The sequence below is a fragment of the Ostrea edulis genome, chromosome 2 (genome assembly GCF_947568905.1).
Source record: "Ostrea edulis chromosome 2, xbOstEdul1.1, whole genome shotgun sequence".
In the NCBI taxonomy this organism is placed as follows: Eukaryota; Metazoa; Mollusca; class Bivalvia; order Ostreida; family Ostreidae; genus Ostrea; species Ostrea edulis.
The window spans coordinates 3749090-3769377 of record NC_079165.1 but is presented as its reverse complement, the minus strand read 5'-3'; the positions used below and the strand labels follow the sequence as shown (position 1 = coordinate 3769377).

The following is a 20288-nucleotide window of genomic DNA, read 5'->3' as shown; positions in this document are numbered from 1 at the left end:
TTTTAAAATTACACTCATTTGGATGGTTTTTGCCCCACCCCTCAGGCCCCAGGGGGGCAGGGACCACGAATTTCACAATTTTTGTTCCCCTCCACCCACAGATGCTATATGCCAAAATTGGTTGAAATTGGTTCAGGGGTTTCAGAGAAGAAGCTGAAAATGTTCAAATGTTAACGCACGACGAACGACGACGGACAAAAACAGATAGCAATAGGTCACCTGAATGAATTCAGGTGACCTAAAAATGCAATTGACCAGACAGGGATTCGAACCCGGGCCCCCTGAATCTTCAGTCATGTACTCTACCAACTGAGGTATCTGGCCACCAGTGAGCAAGCAGGTCTCGTCGCCACATTGATTTTCGCTCAAGGAAAATGGATGTCGATTACTACAAGACTCTTGCATTTTGATGTAGAGTCATAATTGGCTACAGAAATTGCGATTCATATGAATACACAGGTTGAGAAGATAACAATAATTTTCAATTCACAATTCAAAATGTCCTGAACATTGTGGCATGAGCTTGAATGAAAGGGACTGTGTATGTACTTGTTGTATAATGGGAAATTTTCACTCTTGAGTTATTTTCCTTCACATGCATTTAATCTGGATTTCATCCCATTTTAAACTTCCAATAAACCATTTATTTCTTTTCACAGATGAGTAAATTTGAATTCACTCAGTTTTGAAAATTGCCCATTTTGGACGAGTGAAAATAAAATGGGGGTAAACATTTCCAGTATCCATTATTTTTATTTTAAAAATTTGCAGTCATATGAAAGGTACCATTTGGCAATATAATATAATTGCATTTTGCCATTTGTCATAAATTGGTGCAATTACGATTGCACAAAAAGTACCAGACTATCAAGCCTTCTAATATTGCACTTGATAACTTAATGACCTATTAAGTTCAAAGCAAACATGGAACGATGATCCATATTGAAATATACAGCATTCTGTGACCATGGAGATCTGTGCATGACCTTGAGAAAGCCATAATAAAAGTATTGGTAGATAATTATGACAGATTGAGTCATATAACATAAATGAAACACATGGTTCAAAGAACTGATTTATTAAATAAATGTCAGTGAGAATGTATTGTTGACTAATATAATGAAATATGTACATTTCATATGGTAAATTTTGCAACATATACTGTTTGTAAATCAATGTACATTAACATATATATTGTACATAATTTTTATCCAAAAATACAAAATATTTTTGCTAAAAAGTCTTCATACAAAATTTAAATCCCCGAGGTTTATACATGGATACTTTGGAGTCCTGAGTAAGTTCATTCAGCTGATTCATATAAACAGGAAATGCAGTCCTAATACATTGAACTCGATTTGTGAATAGAAGGGAACAGCATATTTTTGGACCTCGCTACACTCATGGATTAGCTGAGTTATGGCTTGATGCATGATTAAAAATCTGTTACATTCTCTTGGAGAAGCCTCGATCAGTAGTGTGATGCTCATTTGATTCCACAGAATGACTTTAGTGTTTTGATCTCTGCATTTCTGTACTCGCGTTTGATCCCTCTAGGAAGAGCACGGCACGATGACAGATTGATGTACTGCAGGTTTCCACAGTGCCTCAGAATAATCCTGAAAGATTTTACATAATAATTATTATTACTCTTATTTTCATTATAATTTAGGAAAATCTAATGGTTGAGTGAGTTTAGTGTATAAACAGTACACTCAACACTAGACTGTCCATACACTAAACTCACTCAACACTGCACTGTCCATACACTAAACTCACTCAACACTTCACTGTCCATACATTAAACTCACTCAACACTAGACTGTCCATACACTAAATTCACTCAACACTGCACTGTCCATACACTAAACTCACTCAACACTGCACTGTCCATACACTAAACTCACTCAACACTGCACTGTCCATACACTAAACTCACTTAACACTAGACTGTCCATACACTAAACTCACTCAACACTGCACTGTCCATACACTAAACTCACTCAACACTAGATTATCCATGCACTAAACTCATTCAACACTGCACTGCACTGTCCATACACTAAACTCACTCAACACTAGACTGTCCATACACTAAACTCACTCAACACTGCACTGTCCACACACTAAACTCACTCAACACTAGATTATCCATACACTAAACTCACTCAACACTGCACTGTCCATACACTAAACTCACTCAACACTAGACTGTCCATACACTAAACTCACTCAACACTGCACTGTCCACACACTAAACTCACTCAACACTAGATTATCCATACACTAAACTCACTCAACACTAGACTGTCCATACACTAAACTCACTCAACACTAGATTATCCATACACTAAACTCACTCAACACTAGACTGTCCATACACTAAACTCACTCAACACTAGACTGTCCATACACTAAACTCACTCAACACTAGACTGTCCATACACTAAACTCACTCAACACTGGACTCGCTGATGTTGGTTTCCGCAGCGCTGATCATTTCTAGGGGGCTACTGCCGAACTGAGGGAAGAGCTCCTGTAATGCTGAATCTAGAGAGTCTTCCTTGAAGATGTTTTTGTCAATGTGGAGGATCCGAAGGCTGTGGTTACACTGGGAACGACAGGTAAAACACATCTTACAGGTAAAATTTCCAAACATTAAAAAACATCTTACAGGTAAAATTTACAAACATTAAAAAAATTTCCAAAATACATAGATTAGCATACCAAGATAATCCTGATTCAGATAGGTGTATGAGGTGCATATCATCAGGTTCAGATGAGGTTAATACAAGAGGTACTGTGAGCAATGCTCACCAAGAATACCCCCACTTACCCCAATCTCCCAAAGGGTGTTGTTAATAGGTATAAATTACCTCTTTCCTGAGTGTAAAAATATATTATGCCTTTGTCTGAACACAAATCCATGGCATAAACCTATAATTTTGACCTTGAGATCAAAGGTCAAGGTCATAAAGAGGTCATGAAGGTACATGACACATCATCTCATGGTGATACACTCATGTGTCAAATATGGTATGCCTATGTCAAAGAACAAAGAAGTTATGGCCCGGACACGAATCCATTGTAAAAAAAACCTTTAATTTTGACCTTGAGGTCAAGGGTCAAGGTCATGAAGGTACTCAACACATCATCTCATGGTGATCCACCTGTGTGCCAAATATGGTATGCCTAAGTCAAAGAACAAAGAAGTTATGGCCCGGACACGAATCTGCACAGACGGACAGACAGACAGACAGAGTGATTCCTATATACCGTATAATAAGGTGTATGTAGTGCATAGGTTAATATAAGGTTATGTAGTGCATAGGTTAATATAAGGTGTATGAAGTGCATAGGTTAATATAAGATGTATGAAGGTTGATGTAAGGTATAAGACGTGCATAGATTTGTGTGAAGTAAAAGATGTGAATAGGTTTGCGTGAGGTATAAGATGTGAATAGGTTCATGTGAGGTACAAGATGTGAATAGGTTTGTGTGAGGTACAAGATGTGCATAGATTTGTGTGCGGTATAAGATGTGAATAGGTTTGTGTGAAGTATAAGATGTGAATAGGTTTGCGTGAAGTATAACATGTGAATAGGTTTGTGTGAAGTATAAGATGTGAATAGGTTTGTGTGAAGTATAAGACGTGAATAGGTTTGTGTGAGGTATAAGATGTGAATAGGTTTGTGTGAAGTATAAGATGTGAATAAGTTTGTGTGATGTACAAGATGTGAATAGGTTTGTGTGAGGTAAAAGATGTGAATAGGTTTGTGTGATGTACAAGATGTGAATAGGTTTGTGTGAAGTATAAGATGTGAATAGGTTTGTGTGAGGTACAAGATGTGCATAGATTTGTGTGAGGTATAAGATGTGAATAGATTTGTGTGAGGTATAAGATGTGAATAGGTTTGTGTGAAGTATAAGATGTGAATAGGTTTGTGTGAGGTACAAGATGTGAATAGGTTTGTGTGAGGTACAAGATGTGAATAGGTTTGTGTGAAGTATAAGATGTGAATAGGTTCGTGTGAGGTACAAGATGTGAATAGGTTTGTGTGAGGTACAAGATGTGAATAGATTTGTGTGAAGTATAAGATGTGAATAAGTTTGTGTGAGGTACAAGATGTGCATAGATTTGTGTGAGGTACAAGATGTGAATAGGTTTGTGTGAAGTACAAGATGTGAATAGGTTCGTGTGAAGTATAAAATGTGAATAGGTTTGTGTGAAGTATAAGATGTGAATAGGTTCGTGTAAGGTATAAGATGTGAATAGGTTTGTGTGAGGTATAAAATATGAATAGGTTTGTGTGAGGTATAAGATGTGAATAGGTTCATGTGAGGTACAAGATGTGAATAGGTTTGTGTAAGGTATAAGATGTGAATAGGTTTGTGTGAGGTATAAGATATGAATAGGTTTGTGTGAAGTAAAAGATGTGAATAGGTTTGTGTAAGGTATAAGATGTGAATAGGTTGATATAAGGTGCTGGTATACAGGGTGCACAATATATTCACTAAATCTTAGCGTAAATTATTTTCACTTGTAGAAGCAATGTTAACATCTTGATATACACAAAATCTTAAAACCTTTTACCTTTTGAAGCAGAGGTCCGAGTAGGTAATTGAGACGTATAGGGGAGTTGCTCAGATACAGCTGTTCAAGCTCTGTGAAAGGGAGGCCAAGAAGAGGGGTCATGTCCTCCATGTTCCAGCAACCTCCAAGATCCAACAACTTCAGCTTGGAAGATTTCACTAGAATACTAAAATTCAAGCATATAATGACTACATTATGTGTACCAGAAGATAGAAAGACACAAGCTTCACTGCCATGACAGCACATCTAAAGTTCTTGTCAAAATTGTTTTCCAGTTTAAATTAAAGTGACCCTTGCCAATTAATCAAAATATTTCAAGAGAAAAGCAATACTGATGATATGACATACTCATAAACAAAAGCTGTACTGATTCCACAACTTTTACTCAGATCTATGCACCCCAAACTCAGCTCTCTCAGTTCTTCAAACCCAGGCAGGGATCCACTTGTTTTCTGTGCAACATACCAAAAGGAATTATACTTGTTCATTCATAAAATTAACCCTGCTGTATAGTCAGTGATTTCCCCCATTCTGCTCCTCTGAGTATAAAATGACTAATAATGATGTTGTTTCTAGAAGAATCATTAATCCGAAAGGGTTACCTTTAACCTGAATTGGGAACTCCCCATTCGAAGTACCCTCAACTTTGGGCAGCCCGTCTGAAACTTCTGAACATCCATGCTTACATAGTCTCCTGAAAATCGACAGTTGGATGCATCTAAAACCTCAAGCTGTGGACAATTTTCCTGGAGAAAAAAAAAGCAGCAAGTTCCTTTACATCTACCTCAAGGGAGACAACTTTACCACTAAACGCTTTAACATTGCTGTGTAGACAGATAGATTATGAAATAAATTGTTAGATTAAAAGCGTTAGTGCTTTATGAACAGCTCATGTTGGTGTCGTTGCAGTTCATACCCTCATGTATTTTCAAAAATGAAATTCATTCTTTTTATTTACATTCTACTTTCATTTCTGTCGGAAATCTCAGCTGTTAAAACAGACATACTACATTCATCAAGATTCATACACGCATTGTTCACAACTGCAACACATTCATGACGAAATGGTTATCATTACAATTGGTAAAGATATCAAAGGCAAAAACACTGGACATGTGTCTACTTACAAATATGCTGTTTGCCAGAGCTGGAAAGTTCAGGTAGTAATTCCCACCTAAGTGTAATTCTTTCAGTTGGAGCAGCCCATGTTTCAATGTGATGTCCTTCAGGGTGCCAACACTAATCTTTTAATACATGCAAATAAATAAAATGTGTTGGATATCTGAGGCAAATATGACTTCAAACTGTGTGTCTTACATACAGGTAAATTTACAATGGTTGAACAACAGTCCTCTAACTTTAGTATATCAAACATTGATATCTTGAATACCATGGATATATCAAAGTGAGTGGGAAGTCCTTACTACATTATTTTTTGTATTTTAACCTCAATATCATGAACTTAATATCTTAAAAAAATTTCCAAGCGTGATCAAGTTCAAGATAATGAAGTGTGACTGTATTATCAAAATTTCTGTAATAACCAGTATTCAATTATTTTGTTGATTTCTACTTTTAGAGATACATACGGAGGTAAATGAAACATCCACTCCCTGCAGATTTGTGCAGTTGTCTACCAAAGCTGTGAATCCATCTTGAGATATCTTTTTACAGTGTGAAAGATTTATAGACTTCAATTCGTGACAATTCTGTAGAACCATCTGCAAAATTGATTTGTATTTAGAATAACTGCAAAGTAATTGGTGGGGCATCGCTCACTTGATGTGCAGGGAGGATAAAAATCTACTTCTTCAATATACCAGTACTAGCAACTCTTAGACAAGTATATATATATCAGGCAACGAAATTAAGGGGAAATACTCGCTAAATGCGAGTTAAAAATTGATATAGCGAGTGAAAAATCACAAGTGATCGCAACTTTTTACAAGTGAAAAAAAAACCCCATCTTTTTTCTGGATTTCCTTGGTTTATTGACTGTACTTTGAAGTTTACAACAATTTTGTCTTGTGCATAGAAATGCTTTACAGAATGAAGGTACAAGTATTGAAAAAGTAAACTTTAATCGAATAAATAATTAAGGCCAAGGTCATCTCAGTCAGTGATGTCGAAGATGGCCTACTTCATGCACACTTTGGGCGTCTCGGAGACGTCTGATTTAAATAGCAAGCATGTTGATCTTGTCCGTGTTTACATGAAACAACACATGAAAGTGTCAGTGTCATCGCTTCACGCAGTGTCCTTCTGTAGTCTATAGTCAAACACTTAAGAGTTCGCGGTTATTTTTCAACTAGAATTTTTTAGATGAAATTTCCAAAAGTTTTGAAGATATAGTTTGAATTGACGCAAACAGTCTTCAAGATTTCAAACCACATGATGTTGTAAATAGGTGGTAGATCTCTGGACAGCAAGTTCGCCACACAAGTGTACCCTATGACCCTCATCATGCACCAATGATACATGTATGTTGTCTGATAATTCATTAAAATTTAAATGAAAGAATTCTCAATATTATTTTTATTATTGCACTTTAAAGGAGATTTTAAAAGATTTTCCCTATATTTTGATATAGATACATGCTTGTTTTCTTAAATTCCTGTAAAACAGCAATCGATTGAAAAATGCTAGTAAAAGCTCAATTTTGCTAGTTGGAAAATAATCCACAAGCTAAAATTTGCTAGTAGTGAAAAAAGTTAATTTCGATCCCTGTATATATAATGAATTATGCATATGAGATTCAGAAACATCCTTTCTTTGGTGAGTGACAATAAATATGTGACCTTGAGCTGATCGTTTGTTATGGCCCAATTTGTGAGGTTGATCTCTGCACACTGAGTGAGCCTTTCCTGGACTAACCAACGGAGCGTATCCCGTTTGGTACGAATCCATCCAAAAGACAAGTCCACTTTCCTCCACAATGACGGATGACTTGCAATATTACGCCATAACTGGCACACTTTTGCTGCTCTGAAAAGATTGAAATATGAATTAATCACAAATCAATTCAAGTAATGTTTAAATAAATGTACTTCTCAAAATAATCCTTATGTGATGTAGCCATGTCCCATTTCTAAGACAAATACCTAGATATGTACATGTTCTTTGTCAAAGAGTAACCTGCATAGAAAAGGCAATGGACCAGTCTCTTTTACAACAAATCCAAAAATGTAAATCCAGATTTCCTCTGGCAGACTGGCACAAATGACTCCTTTCTCCTGAGCATTATTTAGCTTCGCAGGTGACTCTGTCCTTGATTTGACACCTGATTTGGCTTGCCTCTTCTTTTTCCTATTAAAAACCCCAAAATAATCAATTTAACATAAATAGAAAGCAGGTTCTATTGTCATGATAAGATGAAAAGTGACAAAAACCTGGCTTTATTTGTCCCAATTTTATACTTATACATCTTGACCTAACAGGCATTTTCAAGTTTAAAGTTTTATTCATCAATTTACTCCACTACGGTTTACTCCATTACGAACTGCTCCGCTTCTCTACAACCCTTGGCTGAGTTAGCACGATTTCTGTGTCAACAATTTCCTGCATATGATTGGATGCAGGCCAAGTTCCCTGCATCTAATCAGATAGCGTGTTACGTTACACCACGTGCAAGACGATGGAATGTGTAAACAATTAGTCCTCATCTTCAAAACACTTCCATTTAATCAGATTTCTAAAGAGTCTCCATACAACATGGCGGTGTGTAGACTATGCCATGAGGGTTTGCGTATAACATCGTACAACTCACTGGGTGCAGCCATTTTTATTTTAACAACACACAAAGTGTACTTAAAACGCATTTTAATTGGTTAAAAATGATGTAATCCAAACAGAGAATATTTTTTCCATACGCTAGAGGACGCCACTCAAAGCTACATAAATCGTGCTAACGTAGCCAAGGGTTGTAGAGAAGCGAAAAGCAGATCATAAACCCTTGGCTAGCGAAGATGGTGATCCCCATCACACATTTCACACACTAAATCTGAATCATAATTAAATCCAAATGTTTACTAACTAGAATTACAAAAACAATCTAAGTATCAATTGATCTAATATTAATTAGATTGTCACATGCTGAGCATCACCAATCAGTCTCATTCCCTCTATAGATGTAAAATGCTCCACACTTTAATGACCAACAACAACTAAAAAATTTAGTTATTGAATTCATCTGTCTAGTTAAAAGGTTTGGTATCTAGTTATATATAGGTAACACATATATATACATGTTTAAAAGGAAAATATAAAAAACTTATGAAAAATGAAACCACAACAATGGAACTTAAGAATTTTGGTAAAAATGGCATTCGAATGCAAGCGCGAGAACATGTATTTTGCCATCCTGTCTACCTAAGTTCACGTCATTCTGAGATGTTACATAAAATCTGTAAAAGTATGTAAACCATATTTACTCAATTATATAATCACTCCTCGATTGTACCAGGTCTCCTATGTTTGTAAATTTACTAAACACCAACATTAAATATGATGCTGCAATGCATTTTGTACATTAGTTGCGGTATATTTCCTGCTTTCAATGAATTGACAAAGCAAATGTCTAAAATCGTGTAACAAGATAAGATTCTTTCACAGCTGTCTGTACACGTCCGGATAACTTTTGATTTTTTTTAATCCCTGTATTTTTTTTATTCTGCAATATAAATACTAATACCAATATTGTACTTTTTGCTTCGCCCTCAAACACGGTCCTGCCGCAAGACATATTACAAATCATTGTATATGTACAGTGATCTAAGTTTAGACCTTGGCTGGAATTAAACAGGTTGGGAACACTTCCCCTATAGCGAAATATTCTCGCTAAAACACGATTATCCCTCTTTAGCGAGAAATAAACAATACCATAAACAGGAGTTTTGGCGTCTTTATTGAAAATAATGGCAAATCCCGTGCAACGCTGAATAAGTGCGACACGCACTCAACATGATGCGAATTGTTTATATGAAATTGACAACATAGTCATGAAATTGCATATCAAAGTTGCTGCGTAAGAGGGGAGCAGTCTGAAATCCAATACACATCGTGAGTGTTTTTGTTTTGATTCATATATTTGCAGAAGTATCAGACATTTTAGCACTTTTTCTTCTTTTCACATGAATGACAAAAAGATGTACTCCGCGGGTGTTTTTCTCTGTTGTACGGGATATATTTATTCTCGCTAGAGAGGGATAATCGCGTTTTAGCGAGAATATCTCGCTATAGGGGAAGTGTTCCCAACCTGTTAAACATGTTAAAATTAAATTCCATTTTAAACATGCTAAATCACATACGGTTTATCATCCTCATCTGACGGTACGAAATCCGAGTCTGAATCATCTGAAGGCCATTCTTCGCCTTCCCTTGCAGAAAACGAAAATAGGATTTGGTTCTTTGGGTCTTTCTTTACACCAAGAATCCCTTTGCGGCATCTTTTCATTTTCTGCAAGGAACTTCAACAGTTGAACCGTTATCGAAACTTCTTCCGACAACGGACTAACAATTTCGGGTCAAATGTCAGCAGTCTCTGTTGCCGAAACTTCCTCCTACACAATTTATCACCAGAATTATAGTTCTATGTACTTCTCATGTTATATTGCACAACGTATTGTATACACTCAATGTAAATCATTTCTTGAAAGTGCAAGGGTAAAATGTATATTTTCAAACGTTTAACAGACTATAGTATTTGTTAATTCAACCCTTAACTGTTTCAACTTCTTTTATATTTTTCATATTAGAGTAAAACTATGTTTTGAGATATATCATAATCATAAGCATGTATTGTGTTTATATAAAGACCTTTAAAAACGACACTTTAGAGCCTTTTCAACGTTGAATAAAGGAGATGGTCTGAAAGAAATATTTAAGTACGGTTTAATATTTATTGTGTTGTAGTTTCGGTTTGGTTTCCTTCTCGTGTCTTTCCAGACTCCGTGTGGGAACTTGATAAGTTGATATCCAGCGCGGCGTCATCATGACATTCCCAATACAGAAAGTTTTAAAAACTGCGCATTCGATATTTTCTAAGTTATCTAAGGGTGTGACTTTCGACACAGAATCACTGTTGCCAATCAAATCATTGTTAAATCAAATACGAATGGCTGACGTCAACTTTGAGCCTTCCGTGTTTCGGAGAGGAGTCACTCCCTTTCAAGCGCCTGTTTCATACGTCAAGTTATACGAAGACAGAGTAATGAGTGTTGGAATATTCGTGATGAGGAGGGGTGCTAAGTTGCCCCTCCATGACCACCCCGGGATGTATGGTTTGTGTAAACCTATTTATGGAGAAATGAAAGTGAACAGCTACAGTCGAGCGGCTATGTCGGAGGAAGATATACTGAGGAAAAAGAGCACACTGTCTGCATCCAAAGAAAATTTACTCCCGGTTCGTAGAAAGGACAGCATATGCTTGTCGGAGGAAGATGAATGTTGTGTTCTGACTCCAGAGTCGGGGAACTTTCACGAAATCAGTGCCGTGGGCGATCTGGCAGCCTTTTTGGACATTTTGGCCCCACCATATGACTACGAAACGATGACCAGAACATGTCAGTATTATGTGCTTTTGGAGGAAAATGAGATATCGAATGATTCCTCCATCGAGTGGCTGTGTGAAATTGATGAACCTGGGAACTTTTGGTGCGACACATCGGAGTATAAGGGACCACCATTAGATGGCCTGTGAATACTGCATTGATTAAACTTTGCTTATCTTAAACATGCTTTCAGTTTTTAATTATGAACATGATTACATGGCATTTACAGTTGGTACCAGTAATTTTTATTGTATAGCATTATCATGATTAAATTCATGTAACCAATGACAAAATATTTGCAGGCAATTAAATTGTTTTGACATTTCATTCATTTAATCTACCAGTATATGATAAATCCTTTATATGCATAAATGTATTGTGGTAATTAGAAGAGATATAGAACTGTACTTCTAATTGCTAGCAACGGTTACTGAGTCTGGGTACCTACCCTACCTCGTAGCACGAAGGGAGACAATAGGCATGGTTTGTGACAATGTTTCAAGGCTGACATAATACATATGATATATGTATACACAGTTTCACTCGCAAGCATTGATACTCATGTGCATCATATGCATGTAATATTAACATGATTTTATAGGCAACTTTTGTTTATTTTTAGCCATTACCAATCAGTCATGGGCATACATGTACATTACATATATTAAACAGTATAGTCAGAGGAGTGAGAGGAACCTATTGTGGTGGCAAAAATCATGTGATTAACTTTGACTCATTATTTATGACCCCCAAAATGTTAAAATATATTAATAAAGGAATCAATATTCTTCACAATTAACAATATTGTCTAAAGATATTGTAACCTCTTTATATAATTACTATGTAAAATTTAAAGCTTTAGTAGTATATTAATTTTTTCAGCAGTAATTTTAAGTAGACTGAAAGAAAATGTTTTATAGATCAAGGTTGTATCTGTTTTCATGGAATAGTTATTTTGTTCTTTTATGTCAACCATTGATATGAAGTTTTACAATAAAAATACTGAACATTTGTAGATTATTTGCAGTTGGAATGAAAACTATTAGGAAATTTTTTAGAAACTGCCATGACAAAATTGCTTAAAATTTGGCAAAAAGGCAATTTGCAGCAATCAAGTCATTCTAGTTGTAGTGGTGGTAGAAATGGCAGCAGTCATTGTAATGACTCTAATACTAATACTACTACCACAACTACAACTAGTACTTCTCCCAGGACAATGAGTACTCTTACCATTACAACTTCATGTACTATAACTAGCACTGTAGTCACTACAACATGTACTGCAGCTCTCTTCTTTAGATCCAGAATGTTTTGAAATATGAGCTAGGGGAGGGGTATGTGAACCCTGATAAACATTGAGTTAAGCCAGCCTGCAAACCGAGAGGGGAAGCCTAGGGTTTTATCGTAAAATGCACAAAATAAGAAACAAAAGGCAAAGGAAGAATTTTATAGCATTATTTGTACATTGGGATTAGCTACATATTGAAGGAAATGTGATTCACACACTTACAATGTGCTGAGAACAACTATTTGTATGCACATCACTTGGGTATTTTTTCAATGTAATCAACTCTTATATTTACATTTTTATCAGTGAAGAAAATCCAACATTTCTTTATTAATATTTCGGAGATAAATATCTAGGTTGTTTGCATCATGTGATTATAATTGTATGATGGGGACCAAAGCAGGTCGTAGTTTGTATATATATATATTGGTGAAGACAGTTGTACCTTATTCATGGTATATATAGTCATGACCCACAAAAATGCTTTTATTTATCTCCATTGGCCTTTATCTACACCCACTTCATTGGTAGTGTTTCATCTCGCACTGTTTATTAATAACATATCTTGGTTTTAATTGCGAGTTTTAATTTCTTTCGTCTTTCCATTACAGAGCTGACAATTTAAGAAAAGTCTGTGTATGGCTTGGTCTTAGAATTCATTTTGACAAAGCAAATTAATTTTAGAATTCCATTATTTTTGCAAATCTTTTCTCGTACCTAATTCCCAAAAAGTACACCATTAGATTAATTTTTTGACCTTGTATGCTAAATTCCAAATGGTAACTCCAGTGACCCAAACATCTATCTTGTAAAACGATTACACCCAAAGACACGTGGTATCTGCAATGGTTAAATCCAAAGCTATGTATCTGGTGCAATGGTAAAATCAAAAGAAAATGGTGCATCCAAAGTCATAATTAACTGAACACGAATTAGACCTACCTCACACGATATGGTTACCTGTTTTACTGTAGACCCATATCAGGTTAAATGATTGTACTAAAAAAAACAGTCTCGGGAAAATAGTTATCTCATATGAAAGGCGAAAATTACGAACAGTAAACGGTGTTATCCGTAGTCAAAATCAGTGTGCCAAGAATGGTCTAACAATCGGTATATAAAAATTGTTTCCCAAATATTTGTCTCAAATAAAATGATTTCTTACAAAGATTTGTTTCACTAAAGATCAGATTCACCCAATCGTTTTACAATTACATGTAGATGTACATACAATAGTACCTACCTTTACAGAACTGCTGCGGTTGCAGCAGACTTGCTGCAAACCTGCAGCAAACAAATTTGTTTGCAGAAAAAAAGAAAAGAATCCATGTTCCCAAGTGTTCGCAGCTAGCTACAATCTTTCTGTAAACATAATTGCAGCTTTTTTGCCGCAGGCTTGCTTCAAATTTGCAAAAACTTGTTTATTTGCAGGAAGACTGCAGGAAACCCTGCCTCAATTTCCAAGAATAAGAAATGTTTGCAAGAATCTTTAACCATTTCAAAATGTTTGCAGGAACCTTTTACAATAAAAATTGTTTGCAAGAAACTTGCAAGAATCTTTAACAATAAAACTTGTTTTGTTTGTAAAACAAAAACTAATAATTGTACTTAAATCACTTATTTATCTTAACTTGTAAAACTAGAGAAAGCAAAATTGAAGTTAACAGTGAGCCTTGATCAACCATTAGTACGTGATATAGTGCATGATATAGTTACGTGGTATAGTACGTGATATAGTACGTGATATAGTTACGTGATATAGTACGTGATATAGTTAAGTGATATAGTACGTGATATAGTTACGTGATATAGTGCATGATATAGTTACGTAATATAGTTACGTGATATAGTTACGTGATATAGTTGCGTGATATAGTACGTGATATAGTTACGTGATATAGTTATGTGATATAGTACGTGATATAGTTACGTGATATAGTGCATGATATAGTGCATGATATAGTTACGTGATATAGTACGTGATATAGTTACGTGATATAGTTACGTGATATAGTTACGTGATATAGTTACGTGATATAGTTACGTGATATAGTTACGTGATATAGTTACGTGATATAGTTACGTGATATAGTTACATGATATAGTGCATGATATAGTTACGTGATATAGTACGTGATATAGTTACGTGATATAGTTACGTGATATAGTTGCGTGATATAGTACGTGATATAGTTACGTGATATAGTTATGTGATATAGTACGTGATATAGTTATGTGGTATAGTACGTGATATAGTACGTGATATAGTTACGTGATATAGTACGTGATATAGTTACGTGATATAGTTACGTGATATAGTTACGTGATATAGTTACGTGATATAGTTACGTGATATAGCTACGTGATATAGTACGTGATATTGTTACGTGATATAGTACGTGATATAGTTACGTGATATAGTACGTGATATAGTTACGTGATATAGTTACGTGATATAGTTACGTGATATAGTACGTGATATAGTTATGTGATATAGTACGTGATATAGTTACATGATATAGTACGTGATATAGTGCATGATATAGTTACGTGATATAGTACGTGATATAGTTACGTGATATAGTTACGTGATATAGTTACGTGATATAGTACGTGATATAGTACGTGATATAGTTACATGATATAGTTACGTGATATAGTTACATGATATAGTTACGTGATATAGTACGTGATATAGTACGTGATATAGTACGTGATATAGTTACGTGATATAGTACGTGATATAGTTACGTGGTATAGTACGTGATATAGTTACGTGATATAGTACATGATATAGTTACATGATATAGTTACGTGATATAGTTACGTGATATAGTTACGTGATATAGTTACGTGATATAGTTACGTGATATAGTACGTGATATAGTTATGTGATATAGTTACATGATATAGTTACATGATATAGTACATGATATAGTTACGTGATATAGTTATGTGATATAGTTACATGATATAGTTACATGATATAGTACGTGATATAGTTATGTGATATAGTTACATGATATAGTTACGTGATATAGTTACGTGGTATTGTACGTGATATAGTTACGTGATATAGTTATGTGATATAGTTACGTGATATAGTACGTGGTATAGTTACGTGATATAGTTACGTGATATAGTTATGTGGTATAGTACGTGATATAGTTACGTGATATAGTTATGTGATATAGTTACGTGATATAGTACGTGGTATAGTTACGTGATATAGTTACGTGATATAGTTATGTGGTATAGTACGTGATATAGTTACGTGATATAGTTACGTGATATAGTACGTGATATAGTTACGTGATATAGTTACGTGATATAGTGCATGATATAGTTAACGTGATATAGTTACGTGACATAGTACGTGATATAGTTACATGATATAGTACGTGATATAGTTACATGATATAGTACGTGATATAGTTACGTGATATAGTACATGATATAGTTACGTGATATAGTTACGTGATATAGTTACGTGATATACTTACGTGATATAGTTACATGATATAGTTACGTGATATAGTTACATGATATAGTACGTGATATAGTTACGTGATATAGTTACGTGATATAGTTACGTGATATAGTACGTGATATAGTTACGTGATATAGTTACGTGATATAGTTACGTGATATAGTACGTGATATAGTTACGTGATATAGTTACGTGATATAGTTACGTGATATAGTTATGTGATATAGTACGTGATATAGTTACATGATATAGTACGTGATATATTTACGTGATATAGTACGTGATATAGTTACGTGATATAGTACGTGATATAGTTATGTGATATAGTACGTGATATAGTTACGTGATATAGTTACGTGATATAGTTACGTGATATAGTACGTGATATATTTACGTGATATAGTACGTGATATAGTTACGTGATATAGTTACGTGATATAGTACATGATATAGTTACGTGATATAGTTACGTGATATAGTTACGTGATATACTTACGTGATATAGTTACATGATATAGTTACGTGATATAGTTACATGATATAGTACGTGATATAGTTACGTGATATAGTTACGTGATATAGTTACGTGATATAGTACGTGATATAGTTACGTGATATAGTTACGTGATATAGTTATGTGATATAGTACGTGATATAGTTACATGATATAGTTACGTGATATAGTACGTGATATAGTTATGTGATATAGTACGTGATATAGTTATGTGATATAGTACGTGATATAGTTACATGATATAGTACGTGATATAGTTACGTGATATAGTACGTGATATAGTTACGTGATATAGTTACGTGATATAGTTACGTGATATAGTACGTGATATAGTTACGTGATATAGTTACGTGATATAGTTACGTGATATAGTTATGTGATATAGTACGTGATATAGTTACATGATATAGTTACGTGATATAGTACGTGATATAGTTATGTGATATAGTACGTGATATAGTTATGTGATATAGTACGTGATATAGTTATGTGATATAGTACGTGATATAGTTACGTGATATAGTTACGTGATATAGTTACGTGATATAGTTCGTGATATAGTTACATGATATAGTTATTTGATATAGTACGTGATATAGTTACGTGATATAGTACGTGATATAGTTATGTGGTATAGTACGTGATATAGTACGTGATATAGTACGTGATATAGTTACATGATATAGTTACGTGATATAGTACGTGATATAGTTACGTGATATAGTTATGTGATATAGTACGTGATATAGTTACATGATATAGTACGTGATATATTTACGTGATATAGTACGTGATATAGTTACGTGATATAGTTACGTGATATAGTTACGTGATATAGTACGTGATATAGTTACGTGATATAGTACGTGATATAGTTACGTGATATAGTACGTGATATAGTTACGTGATATAGTTACGTGATATAGTTACATGATATAGTACGTGATATAGTTACGTGATATAGTACGTGATATAGTTACGTGATATAGTACGTGGTATAGTTATGCCCATGTTTATTTCATATGATATATGCTTTAAAGGGTTACATTTGATCTGATTAGGACGCTCGCCTCGCAAGTGGGAGGTTTCGGGTTCGATTCTCGATCATAGCGGCAAGCCCAGGACGTTTAACATATATCGGTAGATTGTGACTGTTTCTTCGCCTTTTAGATTTAATAAAGACTGTCTCACATAAACTGTTTACATGTGTATCCAAAGGCTTGTCTCACATTTAGATTTAAAACACTTATATGACGTAATTAGATAGCAAAACCCATTTTTCTTGTCTCTGTCCATCTTCTGTGATGTGCCGTAGTTCTGGGACCATACATACACCAAATATCAATTTTTTTTTTTTATTGTAAAACCACTGAATACAAAACAAGGTGTGCTTGTGAAACACTGATTACAACAACGTGGAAGCAGGTCAAAGGTTAAGTTTAATTTTTTAAGGTCAAATATTTTGGTGCTGATGGAAAGGTCTTGCAAGAAATACACTCACCAAATATGAATTCTCTACCTGTTATGGTGTAAAAGATATGACCAAGGTTAAAATTTTTGGTTAAATATTTCTGTCACAGATAGACAGAAGGACACACAAAAGCTATATACCCCCGAATCTTTGATTCCGGGGGCATAAAAACAATGATTATCAATTTAGATGCGTAATATATTTATTGTAATCTGCTGTATAAAAACTGATACAGAAAAATGCAATCAAACCATTTCTTGGAAAATTGATATGCGATCTAATTGTTGTATGAAAGGTGAAGATAATGAACATTGATTAATTTCATAACTCCTATATAAGGAATACAAAATAAAGAGTTGGGCAAAAACGGATCCCTGGACATACCAGAGGTGGGATCAGATGCCTAGGAGGAGTGAGTATCACTACTGAAAGATTATTGGTTTTCAATATTTCACGAGCTATTAACTCCGCCCCCATGCTTTGATATCCCAGTCCTAAAACCCTATTCGTCACGGACGGAGTGAAATTATACAAACTCCCTCCGGAAATTCCATCAATCCATGGCATTGATTGAGTCAACGTGTATAATGAACGGAGATCTGGTGATCATTTATTATTTTATGTCAAGTCCAATATTTGTCGACTCTGATTGATATCTTGACCAATCGATGTATGAAAAGACGGACGGTGACCAACTTTTACAGTGTCAGAGATCAAAGGTTTCCGATGAAAGCATCTAGCGTATCGCACTACAGTCATTTCTTCACCGAGTTTGAATGATTCGGATCAATATTTTTGTTACAAGGAATCAAATCAAGCAGGTGCCACTTGTTTTCTTTTTACAAACAATTGAAGAGAAATCAGTTTGACAAAGACTTCGTTAGACCACACAAAGAAGTGATACAAAAGTTAGGCACGGGTAGAAAATGTACGACATGAGGTGTTATGTCATATACAATAGGGAGTAATGTTATATATACAATAGGAAGTGATGTTATATATATACAATAGGAAGTGATGTTATATATACAATAGAGAGTGGTGTTATATATACAATAGGGAGTGATGTTATATATACAATAGAGGGTGATGTTATATATACAATAGGGAGTGATGTTATATATACAATAGAGAGTGATATTATATATACAATAGGGAGTGATGTTATATATACAATAGGGAGTTATGTTATATATACAATAAGGAGTAATGTTATATATACAATAGGGAGTGATGTTATATATACAATAGGGAGTGATGTTATATATACAATAGGGAGTGATGTTATATATACAATAGGGGATGATGTTATATATACAATAGGGAGTGATGTTATATATACAATACGGAGTGATGTTATATATACAATAGGGAGTGATGTTATATATACAATAGGGAGTTATGTTATATATACAATAGGGAGTTATGTTATATATATATACAATAGGGAGTGGTGTTATATATACAATAGGGAGTGATGTTATATATACAATAGGGAGTAATGTTATATATACAATAGGGAGTGATGTTATATACAATAGGGAGTTGTGTTATATATACAATAGGGAGTGATGTTATATATACAATAGGGAGTGATGTTATATATACAATAGGGGATGATGTTATATATACAATAGGGAGTGATGTTATATTTACAATATGGAGTGGTGTTATATATACAATAGGGAGTGATGTTATATATACAATAGGGAGTGATGTTATATATACAATAGGGGATGATGTTATATATACAATAGGGAGTGATGGTATATTTACAATAGGGAGTGATGTTATATATACAGTAGGAAGTGATGTTATATATACAATAGGGAGTGATGTTATATATACAATAGGGAGTTGTGTTATATATACAATAGCGAGTGATGTTTTATATACAATAGAGGGTGATGTTATATACACAATAGGGAGTTTTGTTATATATATACAATAGAGGGTGATGTTATATATCCAATAGGGAGTGATGTTATATATACAATAGAGGGTGATGTTATAGATACAATAGGGAGTCATGTTATATATACAATAGGGAGTGGTGTTATATATACAATAGGGAGTGATGTTATATATACACAATAGGGAGTTAAGTTATATATATACAATAGAGGGTGATGTTATATATACAATAGGGAGTAATGTTATATATACAATAGGGAGTGGTGTTATATATACAATAGGGAGTTATGTTATATATACAATAGGGAGTGGTGTTATATATACAATAGGGAATGGTGTTATATATACAATAGGGAGTGGTGTTATATCTGCAATAGGGAGTGATGTTATATATACACAATAGGGAGTAATGTTATATATACAATAGGGAGTGATGTTATATATACAATAGGGAGTGATGTTATATACA

The 20288-nt window shown here is 34.4% G+C and overlaps 2 protein-coding genes across 3 annotated transcripts; one reads left to right on the top strand and one right to left on the bottom strand.

Moving 5' to 3' along the window:
- Positions 1–1062: 1062 nt before the first annotated feature.
- On the bottom strand, positions 1063–10275 carry LOC125682042 (F-box/LRR-repeat protein 6-like). 2 transcript variants are annotated; one of them, XM_048922413.2, is made up of 10 exons: positions 9901–10275; positions 7730–7900; positions 7393–7579; positions 6184–6315; positions 5722–5838; positions 5197–5340; positions 4943–5046; positions 4595–4760; positions 2457–2611; positions 1063–1619 (listed from the first exon to the last, which is right to left on the bottom strand). In XM_048922413.2, exons 1-10 carry the CDS (start codon positions 10044–10046, stop codon positions 1487–1489), a joined length of 1455 nt encoding a protein of 484 aa, XP_048778370.2. In that variant the 5' UTR covers positions 10047–10275; the 3' UTR covers positions 1063–1486. The 2 variants fall into 2 exon arrangements, with proteins under 2 accessions (XP_048778370.2, XP_048778371.2); XM_048922414.2 differs by lacking the exon at positions 7730–7900.
- A 204-nt stretch (positions 10276–10479) lies between these two features.
- On the top strand, positions 10480–12154 carry LOC125682050 (2-aminoethanethiol dioxygenase-like). Its single transcript, XM_048922430.2, has one exon. The coding sequence runs from the start codon at positions 10584–10586 to the stop codon at positions 11289–11291; it is 708 nt and encodes a 235-aa protein (XP_048778387.1). The 5' UTR covers positions 10480–10583; the 3' UTR covers positions 11292–12154.
- Positions 12155–20288: the final 8134 nt, after the last annotated feature.